The sequence below is a fragment of the Lissotriton helveticus genome, chromosome 7, assembly GCF_964261635.1.
Source record: "Lissotriton helveticus chromosome 7, aLisHel1.1, whole genome shotgun sequence".
NCBI classification, from domain to species: Eukaryota; Metazoa; Chordata; class Amphibia; order Caudata; family Salamandridae; genus Lissotriton; species Lissotriton helveticus.
Window position 1 is genome coordinate 1,664,408,408 of NC_136068.1, and position 13,587 is coordinate 1,664,421,994.

Genomic DNA, 13,587 nt, shown 5'->3' on the forward strand with positions numbered 1-13,587 from the left:
CGCCCCCATGCAAAAATAGTTCCCTGGTTTTAAATGTACCATTATCATAAAGATCTACACAGGTATGTACTTTAACCCTCCTCAACATTTTTCAGCAGCCTAACTCTTGTGTTACCTTGACGTCTAGGTATTGTGAAAGGTGTGACCTAGGTAAACAGAGCATGGGCGTCCCTGTTCTGCAAGCAATCCCCCTCCAGGCTGTGGTGAAGGCCACTGTAGCGTGATCTGTGTCTCTGTTTTTGGGCTTGCACGCTAGAAAGCCTGTCAGTGGGATGGGATCCATATATCCCTTCTTAATAGCCATGTGCGGCATGTAGAGGGGGGATGGAACCAATATATGGCATAATGTGCCTGTACAACTTCATGTCCAAGGCTTCGAAGCCGCCCTGTGAGAAGGGCCGTATCAGGGTTTCCCATGTAAGCTTGGGTGTCTTCCCTCCCCACGCCAGTCTAATTAATTGTGTTTGGAGCGTTTTAAAGAAGTGTTGACCTGGGTTATATGGATGTTAAGGAACAAATATAGGAGTTTATTGAGTATCACCATTTTCATTAGCGAGATCCTTCCTGCATCGAGAGGGGCATGGCAATCCATATTGTTACCATGTCCGTGAGGGAAGTTAAGACGTTCCCCTAATTTGCTTGCATTAGCTCTGTCCTATCCCTTGAGACCTTTGTCCTCAAATATTTGAACTCTTCCTGACACCAAACAATGGGGTAATCTAGGGCATATTCCCGGGTCTCCCCTGTTAGGGGAATATCTGCAATTAGCCCCAATTAATCTTTATACCCCAGATTCCTCTGAATGCTGTGGTTTCATGCAATATGGGGCTTAGTCTGATATGTGGGTCGCGCACATAGAGGGTTATGTCGTTCGCATATAGGGATATTAGAATATGTCTGCTGGGGTAACGTGGTGCATGGTCTCAATGGAGCTGGCGCAACTTAGCAGCCAGTGGGTCCACCGCTAATGCGAACAACAGGGGTGAAAGCGGACACCCCTGCTTAGTTCCTCGTGACACCGTAAAGGGGTCTGAGCATAACCCGTTTATCAAAACCTTCGCTTGCGGCTGGTGGTACAGTAGTCTTATCCATGAACATGTGTGTGCCTATTTTTACATGACCCTCGCAATGGATCCTAAATTTGCTATGTATTGTCTCTGTTGTTTTGTAGTTGCAGGGAATATCTGTGAGAAACCTCTTTTCCCCTGCTCAGCAGAAGGGTTTTCTTCCAGAGCTCTGCAGAAGGGGTTTCTTCCAGAGCACTGCAAAATGGGTTTCTTCCAGAGCAGTTCCAAAGATTTTTGCATGTAAATTTTTTGAACGTTGATTTTTACAATTTTCTGATGATCTTGGACCAGCCTCCTTGATTTTCACCTGGATGTGGGGAGCATCACTCTTTTCAATCTCACAACAGAATTTCACTCCGGGGCTGGAGAAATAGCAGGGATGCAAACCTGGGCCTTCAAGACAAATGGTTGCCTGGGCCTTCTGGATTCATGGTTGGTACTTCTCTTTTGTCTTACCAGGAGTTATACCTTTTTTTATTGGTACAGGTTATTCCACCACCCAAATGGCTTTTTTCAGTAGTTAGACTGCTTGCTAAATCAGATTTTAGGAGAGAAATAAAACATGTTAGTTGGAGACAAGAGTCCTCAACATCACAACAGCAGATGTTTGCGATTGGGCTCTATACTTTTTTTGTTAGAGTACAAAGCTTTTGGTAGGATGTGCAAGTTAGTCTCCTTTAAATTTCTTATTTTTAGGCAGGCAATTACCTCTGCTGCCCAGTTACAACCTAAATCATTATAGACTTTTTTGCATCTGCAAGGATATTTGATGTCCTCCAGCAATCAGGAATATCTTCACAGTGAGAGCCAATCAATGTAGATGGAGCATTAGGTACATTAAGCATTGTGCACAAAAACATTCATTGTATTCTAGATTTTGTTTTGTGAAGACATTTATATTTAATATTGAATCTAGATTTGATAAAGAGCATACTTTCAAGATGTAAGCCAAAATATTAAGTGTTAGGTATTTTCTCCCAAAGAAAGATAGCAACCACGTGAGAATTCATGTCGTGAACAAAAACAAACATGAACTAAATACGGTAGCCATTTTTTTTACTTCATTTTATAACAAAACAATTACCATGAAGTTCGTTGATTCCCAATTGCTATTGTTTGTGTGCCCAAGCCTTGCTCATTTTGAAGACTATTTAGCTGTACGTTTGTTATTGAAGGACATTTCTTACTGCGGTAGCAGAAACACTTTCATGAAATGTAAATGTAAATGTAAATGTATTTCGATTTATATAGCGCACGTTTCACCCAGGGGTCTCAAGGCGCTTGCTTAGGGAACCCGTCCTGGTATTCCCCTGTGAGAGATACCCCGGCAGGGTATTCACAAGGTGAAAGCCAGGCATCCCGCCGCGAGGGGCCGTAGTGGAGATTAAGCAAGCTATTGCCCAGAGTCGCAGAGTGTGACCCCGTGAGTCGAGTAGGCACCGGAGCGAGAATTGTCGAGTCCGTGGAATTTTTGAGCCCGAGACCCGCCGAGGCGGGGAATCGAACCCTGGTCCACGGCTGATCTCAGCTTCCGGGTCTGCCGCCTCTAACTACTGAGCCACACTTCTCCAAATGAATTACAACTGGAGGGGAACATCCTTTACAACGTGGATGTTACCCCGCAGTGCAGTTACGACGCGTCTTTTACAACGCAAGTCGTAACCACGAATTGCGCTGGAGGGCGCTCTAGGCTAAGGAATAGTAGATTTACTATTCCAACACCTTCCCTACTGTACGTAGGCTGGTGTTGGAATAGTAAATGTAACTATTCCTAAGTCCAGCACCCCTACAGCGCAAGTCGTGGTAACGACTTGCGTTGTAAAAGATGCGTTGTAAAGTACCGCGATGTAATACATCGTGTGGTAACAACGTACAGCCCAACTAGATAACCTTCACCAGGGATTGTATGAACTTGAACTCTATTTCGAGAGCAGGTACAATTTTCTTGTTCTGAGGCTTTGAAATACTTCATTTGAAATGTTAGAGTTCATTGCAAACTGCATTCAATGTTCATTCAGGTGGTCGAAATAGGTACATGCTGCATAAATATAACTTTTCACTATTAAATAAACTAGAATAATCAGAATTCACCAGCACACATAGCTGCAGAGTGTGAACCAATATTGAAACAGTGTACTAAAATAGTTTTAATCAGTAGATTGTTTAGTAAATGTGTTTGTTTAGTATTCTCCAGGACACAGCTGTAGGAGACTAATCCAAACCAAGTCCAAGGGCGGGTGTTGAACAATGACACGTCTTTCCCAATTCTCCTTTCCCCCTGCATACTCATGTGTGGATATTTTAGCCTCCTTAGAGGAAAAAGTGGGTGAGATGGTGCATCAAAGTCCAGACATCCCTGCAGTGTATAGGAACTTCCAAGAGAAAGTCAGTAGTAGAATGCAGTTCTAATCCATTAAGACACTCGTGTTGGTATATTATGATATGAGATGGTGACACTGACTAGTTGATTCATCTTTCCCTCACAGCTATGGATGCCTGACTTGTGAATTTAGAGGTTCCATTTAAAGTAAAGAGTGGTCTGTTAACAAAGAAATTGCCAGGGCTTTGTCACCTCAGATGTTGGTGCCTTCAGGTCAATTGGATGCTTTGCATTTCCCATGTGGTTCAAATTCCTCTACAAAACACGCCTATTGGGGGGAACAGCCATTACAACGCGCCTGTTACACCGCGTGCCGTTACAACGCGTTTTTTTCAACGCAAGTCGTTACCACGACTTGCGCTGGAGGGCGCTGCAGGACAAGGAATTTTTTTATTTACTATCCAACACCTTCCCTACTGTACGTAGGCTGGTGTTAGAATAGTAAATCAAAAAATTCCTAAGTCCGCACCCCTCCAACGCAAGTCGTGGTAACGACTTGCGTTGAAAAAACCACGTTGTAACGGCACGTGGTGTAAAAGCGCGCGTTGTAAAGCCGTACAACCGCCTATTGGGTGGCGAATAAGGGGACTTTTCAATGAATATGCTATGCTGGTGTAATTTTATGCACTTTGTCCAATTTATATTGTTTGTGTGAAATTATTGCACTTTTTTGTTTCACTTTTATTCACATGGTTGATGTATCCAACCCACAAACATTTTGTATGTTGAATTGTATTGCTTCTCAGGCATGATTTGAATGTCCATCATACATATGTTTAGATATGCTATGAAAATAATGTAAATCGCATGGCAAGAACAGATGAACCTAATGGTCATTGTTTTTTCTCTACATAAAATAAATAGCGGTAAAATAGATAACTAGGTGCCCTTCTCTTGTTGTGTACTATTGAATTAGTACTAAGGCTTTTGCACAGATATTCAGAACATATTCCTAAGGATGAAGTCCATGAAAAATGAACTTTGGCGTAAATATAAATATAAAACATTCTCACAGCATGGAATATCAGTGAATTACCCTTCAACTCTGAGAAAATGCAAACCCAACCAGATTTACTACTGATCGCAGTTGTTGTTTGTTAGCAGAGTAAGGAACCTTATCATCAGTTCTCACATCCTCTCAGGGTCAGACCTCATGGACTCCATACTCATAACTATTTGTTGGTAATTGCTCTTTCTGCAGTGTCACCCCCAAATTTTTTGCCTTTCTCCTCCCCTTTTTTTCTGACTTATTTTTGTTAGCCTTAGGACTCTGTACACTTTACCACTGCTAACAAGTGCTAAAGTGCATATGCTCTCTCCCTAAAACATGGTATAAATAGTTTACACCTGTTTGGCATATTTAATTTACCTATGAGTCCCTCGTAAACTGCACTACATGTGCCCAGGGCCTGTAAATTAAATGCTACTAGTAGGCCTCCAGCATTGATAGTGCCGCCCACTTAAGTAGCCCTGTAAACATGCCTCATGCCTGCCACTGCAGAGCCTGTGTGTGCAGTTTACATTGCCTTGTCAACTTGGCATCTAAAACTTGTTGCCAAGCCTTAAACTCCTCTTTTATTACATATAAGTAACCCCTAAGATAGGACCTAGGAAGCCCATAGGGCAAGGTGCTATGTACTTTAAAGGTAGGGCATGTACTTTTAGGTTTACATTACTTGGTAGCGAAAAAGTCTCAAATTTAGTGCTATGTGCCTGCAGCCTGTCCCTGATCAGTCTGGTGTGGGTTACAGCTGGGCTTTGTGTACCCCTACTTAGAAAGCCACAAACAAAGAGATATTACGTGTGACTTGATGGGCCTTTAATGTCTCATCCTGGCAGGATGGGAGGGATTAGCTGGACACAGCCTCACACTTTCACCTGAATGGGCTGTCTCTTGTCCCCACACAAAGTGCTGCACATCCCCTTGCAGTGAGCCTGGAGCCAAGGCTGGAAGAGAGGACCACTCTGCACTTCAAAGCACTTCTTTAAAGTTTCCCCCACTTTAAAGGCACCACTGGGCAAAATAACTGTGCTTCAAACCCTACTGTGTCAGCCTCTGCACCTGAAGATACTCTTCCAAGAAGGAAGCCTACTGTGCTGAAGGACTGCCACTTTGCTGGACTGCTGCTATGGAAGAACTGAGTTCTTGAGGGCTGTCCTACTGTCTGCTGCTCTCTCTGCCTGGATGAGGACTGGACCTGCCTCTCTAGTACCCAGAATCCAAAGTGACCCCCAAGAGCTTGCTGACTTGCGTTCTGATCTGAAGTCCGAGGGACATAAAAGACTTTCAACCACCCTGCTCTTACACCTGGACCACAGGGAAGTGAGCCTATGGTGTTTGTTTCATCGGAACCGATGCATCCTATGCTGAGAGAGAGGAATCAACACATCGCCACTATTGCGCATAAACAGCTTATAGCTTTTGGAACCAGCTCATCGCCCTGGAACTGGGCCTGCCAGAGCAGAGTCAATGGATCCCCTTCGGAACCAGTGCATCACCTACAGAACTGACGCATCGCCTCTGTTGCATGGAGAAACCCAACACATCATATCTCGGAACCAGCGCACCGCCCTGGAAACCAATGCATCTTCTACTGCCAAGCAGAGTCAATGTACTCCCTTTTGAACCAGGTCAACGCCGTCGTGCCCAACGCATTTCTGCTGTTGTGTGGAGAAAACTGACACATGCTTTTGCTGTGTGGGCCGTTGTAGACACATCGCTATGTCAGCACCCCACATCTTGTCGTTGACGCAATAAGTACTTTCTCACTGGCCAGGCCACATTACATCACAGTCGGCCTGAACGTTTGACTCTGTCCCAGTCCAGTGTGGCCAGAGTTTCAGTGCCAAGCTACCAGAGTGTGAGCACAGGTTCATTTACGGTGTGTTGTTGACTAACCCTGACTAGGATTGTGGTTCCTGCTTAGACAGGGTGCATACTTCTGCCAACCAGGAACCCAATTCCTCGCACTATTGTCAACTATTGACCCTGTTGCAAGGGTATTGCTGGAACTCCATACTCACTGCATCACAGCCATGCACCTGGTACAACTCTAAGCATCTTCCCCATAACTGCACAATTCCTCAAGGGATGGACAATGTATGACAAAATCAAGAACAAAACTGGCTTTGATTGGTTACCCGTATCACCATCAAAATCTATTGTCACACCTGCAAGAGTGCTGACGCCTACATTCTACACTACCTGGCAGTCAAGGTAAAGATGGACAGTGGACATAGAAACACATGCAGTCTTGAGATTCCCATCTTGAAACATAGAAGTGCAAGGAAGGAAGAACCCGGGAGCTGGACCTTTTAATTCTATACTACAATGATCTGAAATTCATCACCAACACAAATACAGCAAAGGTCATTTCTCCTCCTATTCAGGTAAATGTTAAAGACAAAAGTCTTCAAGAACATCATTTGTAACTAGCACCATCTACAATATTACCTACACAGACACTATCTGAGTACAGCTCCCTTTACATGTAGACCTGTTATAATTGTACATGGTTCATTGCTGTAGCCCATCTCCCGTCCACTCTACAGCACTCCATTCCATTCCTGCTCTAGGGGACTGCACATTCATACATTTGAACGATGCAATATTCAGAAGTGGACATTTAGTCACTATTGCACATGTTTCAAGCTTCACCTTTAGGGATGAAGGCAAGTGAACATCACGGCCATCAAACTGCAAAGATGTTTACAAAGTATTTACATTGATATATGAAAGTCAATATGTGCCACCAAGGAGTATTGTGTCAGCTGTGTGTTGTTTGCGTATACTCACCTAACGCAAGGGCTGCTGATGTATATACCAGTATGTTTTGTGCCATTCTGATAGTAAATTTAACCTGAAATCAGATAGAAGTTGAAATGCTTAGAAGAAAAGTTGATGAGGAATTGCTATATTCTCTTTAGAAATCAATGTTACCCAGCAGCCTGTAAATGGCACCATGTGGTCCAAATCAGCATTCACTCTTCATGTAAACAGTGGACACAGAGAAAAATAGCATTTTAAAGATGACCTCTTTCTGCATTGAAATACTTGCAAACAAACCAAAAACAATATATGAGGCACCATAAATCAACAACATAAAAAATGGGGTCCAATGCAGTTTGCAGATTTAGGGCCAGCTGTACAAAGCTCTTCACTGGATGCAAATTGCACATCAGGCTTTTGCGACCGGTAAAATGCATTTTGCCATGTACAAAACTCAAATTGCAGCTAGATAACTTGTTATCGAATCGTATTCTGCTTTTGTGATTCAGTATTAGGAAGGAGTGTGTTTAGGGTGTCCCGTCCTAATACCGAATAGCACTGGTATGCATTAATATTTTGTGACCGGAATGTGGTTGCAAAACATTCATAATTTACTAACTTTGAAGAGAAGTCAGCAACCCATTTGCAATCGCGAAGGAGTCCTCAAGGGTCCCCTTCCCCTTTGTGAATGAGGGAGAAACATTTTTCAAGAGTAGGCAGTGGTCACACAGACCACTGTCTACTCTTTCATTTGTATTTTTCAAATGCAGCCCATTTTTCTTTAAGGAAAAGGGGCTGCATTACAAAAAATATATATATTGCTTTATTTAAAAATCAATCACAAACTTGGTGGTCTGCTTACCCAACAAGCCACCATTACTGCGATTGGTGCCATTCCCAATGGGTCGCAAATTACAACCTGCCTCATGAATATTGATAAGGCTGGTCCATTTGCGAACCATTGGGAATCACAAACAGTGTATGAGACACCATTGTATATTGTTTCTGATTTCCTAATTGTGAATTCTAAAAATTCACAATTAGGAAATCACAAACTGATTTTTATTTTGGGATATCTGGCCCTTAATGTATAGAAATTATATTAAATTGCAAGGGCCCTGCCAAATGGAAGACTTGACAGTTGTCTGCTAGACTGCAAATAGACATTTATATATGGTGTTCGATAAAGCTGCAGTGTGCAAGAACATCTCCACTTTAAGTACTTAACAGCAATAAATGCCTACCGTAGACTGCAGTGGGTCCTCCTCTGTGTACTGAGATGTATCTCAGAGAAGCTTGAGTCAATAAGGCTGTCGTCAATGGAAAAACAGCCTGTTTGCAACTGCTGAAAAGTTTTGTAGCATGTACCAAACCTATTTTGCGAATCCGTAATCTGTTACCGACTCGCAAAATAAGTTCTGTGGGTCATTATTACGAAGGGGAGTAGAAGGGCATCCCTTCCTAATAGCAAGTCGCAGAGGGATGTAAGATTGTACACAATCGCCTTTACGACCAATTTCAAATTGGTGGTTAGTCAGTCACAAACGGGAAGGGGTCCCCAGCAAACATATTTTTTAAGAGCAGGCAGTGGCCCCACGTACCATTCCTGCTCTTAAAAAAATTAAACTGAAATGTTTTTTAAATGCACCACTTTTTTGTTTATGGAAAACGGACAGCATTAAAAACAAACTGCTTCATTGAAGAAGCAGTCAGAGACATAGTGGTATGATGACCCCAGCATGCCACCATCACTATGAGTGATGGCAATTTCTAATTGGTAGCAAAATGCAACCTCCCTTATGAATATTAATGAGGCAGCTCCTTTCCGACTCTTTTGGGAATTGCAAATAGTGTTTCAGACACTGTTGTACATCAGTGTCTGTGACCCATAATTTGTAATTTGTGAATAAATTCAAATTGCGAGTCACAAACACTGAGGGGCCTACATCTGGCCACAAGTGTATTATAGAGGCGCTACTTGTAAGTAGCGAGCATCAGAACCCATGCACTTCTGTAAAATCTGCCTTATTTATGATTAAAGCTCCCTTTTTCCTGTTTTTATTGATTTGTACAGATAAATAGAGACAGAACGTAGTGTATGCTCTGTCTGCATTTATGCAATCAAACAGAAAAATATAGAAAAGTTGTGTTCTTATCTATTGCTTGCTACGCCATATTTTCAGGTCAATATCTGTGCAATATCTGTGTGATCGATACCATGGAGATATAATTTAGTATGTGCACTTTTTGTACTAGAATGGTAATATTTTCACTAAGCCTATTACTATATTCTACTTGTCTGCTTATAGTGCTAATACTCGTCGGCATCAAAGTAAGAGGGTACAATTTATCAGTTAAAAAAGATTGAAATATTCTAGATACAACTTGATTTGTTAATAAAACAAAAATTAAATTTAGATTCATAATAATCATGTGGATATAAGATAATAAGGATAAATACAGCCCTAAATGGTAAATACTGTAAAACAACGAGCACTAATTATGTTGTAATGCCATAAACAGGAAATCCTTTCCGGAGATCTTAAATGCCAAATGATATTAGGATAAAAGCTTTGACCATATAGATAGAAAAACCAGAAGCAGATAATGAACAGTTTGGAAACTCATTAATGTGATGGCAAAGAATAGAGAACTACTTAACTTAAATATTTCTTATTTGTTAGTGAAAGGGTAGACCGGGCGCTGGTGGTGCGCTCAGTTAAAACATCCTTTTCCTTAACACGCTTTTTCTCCAAATTGAGTCCATAATAATTCTTGAGACACACACGTCATTTAGCAAGTCATTACTTTTTCATGTTTCTTTTTGTAGGTAATTCAGGGACAGAGCTTTATTATATGTGTTAAAATCCCATAACAAGTATGAAGGAATATAATTTTGGTTTATAATGGCTAAAAGCGGGTTATGAGGAATAAGTGCCAACAGGCAGCCACAATGCAGTGCGAAAAGAGTATGCCACAAGCCCAAATGTGAAAAGGGCATTATGGAATGCTGTACAAGTTTAAGGGCTAGTTTGAACTTAACCCCATACACTCAAACATTAGTTAATTCATTGGCAAACAAATATTACAAAAAGGATCACATTACGGAGAGCCAATTTGAAGATTTACATTTGTAGGTTAATACAAAGTGTTGTATACCTCTGGCTGGCTGCCTTACTGCTAAAATAAGAGGACTCCTGTCAACACTACCATCTTATAGTGGTGTGGACTGGCGTCCATCCAATAAAGTGTCTGTAACCTCTCAGGTGCAGCTTGTTTCATGTTTGAGGTTGTGTTCTCTTGCTACCAAGGAACACTGCAAAAGGACATACAATATGGAACTTCTGCAGGCGTCACAGTGTTGCAAATCTTTAGTTCAAGGAATTTAGGTTTTCTAGTTTGTTGGAAAGCAAATTTTATTGAACACTCCAAATATCAGGTATACAGAAAATGCTCACAGAAAAGAGCATGTATAACTACAAGCCAGTATCTAGCGTCACAATATTGCTGTAAAACATAAAACAGGTAATATGCACCATGGAAACCAATATTAAATAAGTTGTAGTCTACTCTCCCTGCTACAGCCCCACAGTTCCCCGGCTCCCCGGCTCCCTCTCCATTCCTTGCCTCTCTCTTCCTACTCTTCTTCTTTCTCCTCTCTGCTATCTTTCCCTTTCTATTCCTTGTGTCCTTCTACTTTCCTTCATTCTCCAGCTTTCTCTTTCCTTGAGTATTTTCTCCTCCATTCCTTATTTCCATTCTTTGCTGTCTCCCCCTTCATTGCGGCCTCCCCTCTCCCCCTCCATTCCTTCTTTTTCTTCTCTCTCTCTTCCTTCCTTACTTCAATCCCTCCATTCCTTTTTTCTCCTCTCTGCTGTCCCCCTTCCATTCCTTGCCTTCTAACCTTCACACCTCTGCTCCTGCTCTCCCACCTGCTTCATTCTTTGGGTCTCCGCATGTGCACTTGGAGGATGTTACGGTGTGTCTCCAACGGACTGAGCAATGCGCAAGGGGTTAATATTATGAAAATGATTCATATGCCCCATAAATCCAACTCCACGGTGAGTGGACTGTTGACCCCTTCCCTAACATCACTCGGTGGCATGGCTCAGGCTGTCTAGTGTGGACCAGTGGCGTAACGAAACTTGAGGTGGCCCCCCTGCAAAGCACATGGAGGGACCCCCCCAGCGGCGCGAGCCGCGCGGCCCACCATGTACCACTTTACCCTACCACCCTGCCAGAAATCTAGCATATTTTGCTTGAAACCTCCAACATTTAAATGAAATGCCTCTATATTGTCTTAATTGGGATCTAGGGTGTAGGGAATAATGTGCAGTTTCAGGAAACCCCTCGACCCATTTGTAGCTTCCCACGAAGCAGCAAGTAGTCCTTTTGTGCTTGGTTTTTCTGATTTCAAACTTGCCTTGATGGGCATCATTACATGTTTTGATCTCCTGTTCTAATATTTTTATGGCAGATATTTATTCCTTTAATAGCACATTTAATTTGGTCATCATCAGACAGACACCTTTCCTTAGATGCAGCAAGGATCTACTTGCCTATTTAGTTCACCATGCCCATTAGCCATTTACAACCACTTTTGCTATTGGCTCAAAGGACACATTTTTTTGTTCAAATGAAAAGTACTGACTCAAAACAGCCATGCTGAATAACCAAAATTAGGTTGCTTCTTTCCCTAAGACTACAACGACATGTTGGGGGGTGGGGGGAGGGGGTGCAGTTTCAGTCTAACTAATATTGTAGTCTTTTGACCCTTTTTTCCCTATAATAATGGTTGTTTTTTAAATAACTTTTGAACCATTTGAACAATATCCTTTATGTTTGTGTTTCTTCTGATGGCATGTTTCTTTTTGACTTAAGCTTAGTGTGGGCCTCGACAGTGTGTATTTCTTTACCTGGAACTCCTATACGTTTGTACTATTACAGAAAAAATGCATTGCCTGTGGGGGCTAGCTCAATGTTCCTCCTGAGGTTTCAAGTCTAAGTCAAAGTACCCTTAATGTAGCCTGTTTATCTCCGTGGAATGGTCGTTTAGGCAGGTTGTTAGGTCAGTAACATCTCAAAGCTTTACACTCTCTCCAGAGCCTGCCAGAAACGTTCTTGTTAAATGTACCTTTCACCATACATCTGTGACCTACTTAATTGCCTACTAGTTATTCACACTACTCTTTCTTCCAATCTCTGAATGTAACCTTTTAGGAAGCATTTCAAAGCATAAAAAACAAATGTGCATGTGTGCTTTTGCATGTATTTTAAATTGTTGTATTTCTGTACATTTATTATCATAGTTCTGTAATGAATATGATATCACTCGCTTCATCTAATTAGAATTACTTACCATATTGCTTTATTCTCTTTAAAACAAATGTTTACATTTAAAACTTGCCACAAGGCGATAGCAAACATTTACAAAGACATTTGGTTCTGCCTTTTGGACCTATTTACGTTGCCAATGTTTTTTAGCGATGCTTTACACCGTCTGTAAAAAGCAAAATGCTTTTTGGCGAGGCTGTGCGAGTGCGCCATTTATAAAAAAAGAAACTAATCATTGTGGCATGACGTCACAACGTAATAGCGCCCTTTGCATCCAGTAGGCACATCATGCATGCGTGATGACTTGATTGTACACATGCATAAACACCATGCGCGTGCTGCCTACTAAATAATGCAGGTGACATTTTATTTATCTTTTTATTTTCTGATCCAAGATTTTGGATGACCAGTAAATAAAAAATAACAAAGATCATCTGCGCAGGGCATTTCTACAAGTGAACTCTCTCTTTAGAAAATATCTGTTCTAGCTCTTTCAAGTAGACACATTTTAATATGCGTTAGGTAACAATTACAATCTAGTTAACTTATACATTTGTAAGCCTTCAATAATCCACAGGCAGACAAAACCCTACGATGTCGTATTTTTGGGCGTAAGGCTTGTGGTGATGCAGAAATGTTGCTAAATTTAAATTATGGATTTTTCCAATAAGAAGTCTAGAGAATCTCCTATAAATCTAGTTTGTAAAGTATTTAGTTCAAATGTGTTTGCAGCATCATCCTTCAAAATTGAGACTAACCCCAAAGCCAAAGGCTGGACAGGTTCAAAATGGGCTGCTTCAAGAAGCCTGTAAGGAGTATATTGGCCGATTGACATGCTATATGTCCCGTGATGCCACAGCTATGCTATATGGCATAGAACTCCTGTCCATAGAGCTGATGAGAGGCTGTCTACTATGTGTACGGGGCTGCAAGCATATGAAAAACACTACAATCTACTATATAACAAATAGAAGATGGCTGTCTTTTTATATGCAAAAAGGGTTGTAGGCATATTAAAAGTAAATCAATCTGTTTTA

General features: G+C 41.5%; 1 protein-coding gene across 1 annotated transcript in view; it reads right to left on the reverse strand.

Annotated features, from left to right (window-relative positions):
* LOC144770651 (mucin-5B-like) overlaps nucleotides 1-13,587 on the reverse strand; it is a 104,960-nt gene that overhangs the window by 48,581 nt on the left and 42,792 nt on the right. The window contains exon 2 of the mRNA XM_078655359.1: nucleotides 7,244-7,307. Coding sequence (XP_078511485.1) covers nucleotides 7,244-7,289 — 46 coding nt within the window. The 5' untranslated portion in view covers nucleotides 7,290-7,307. The remainder of the gene's footprint in view (nucleotides 1-7,243; nucleotides 7,308-13,587) is intronic.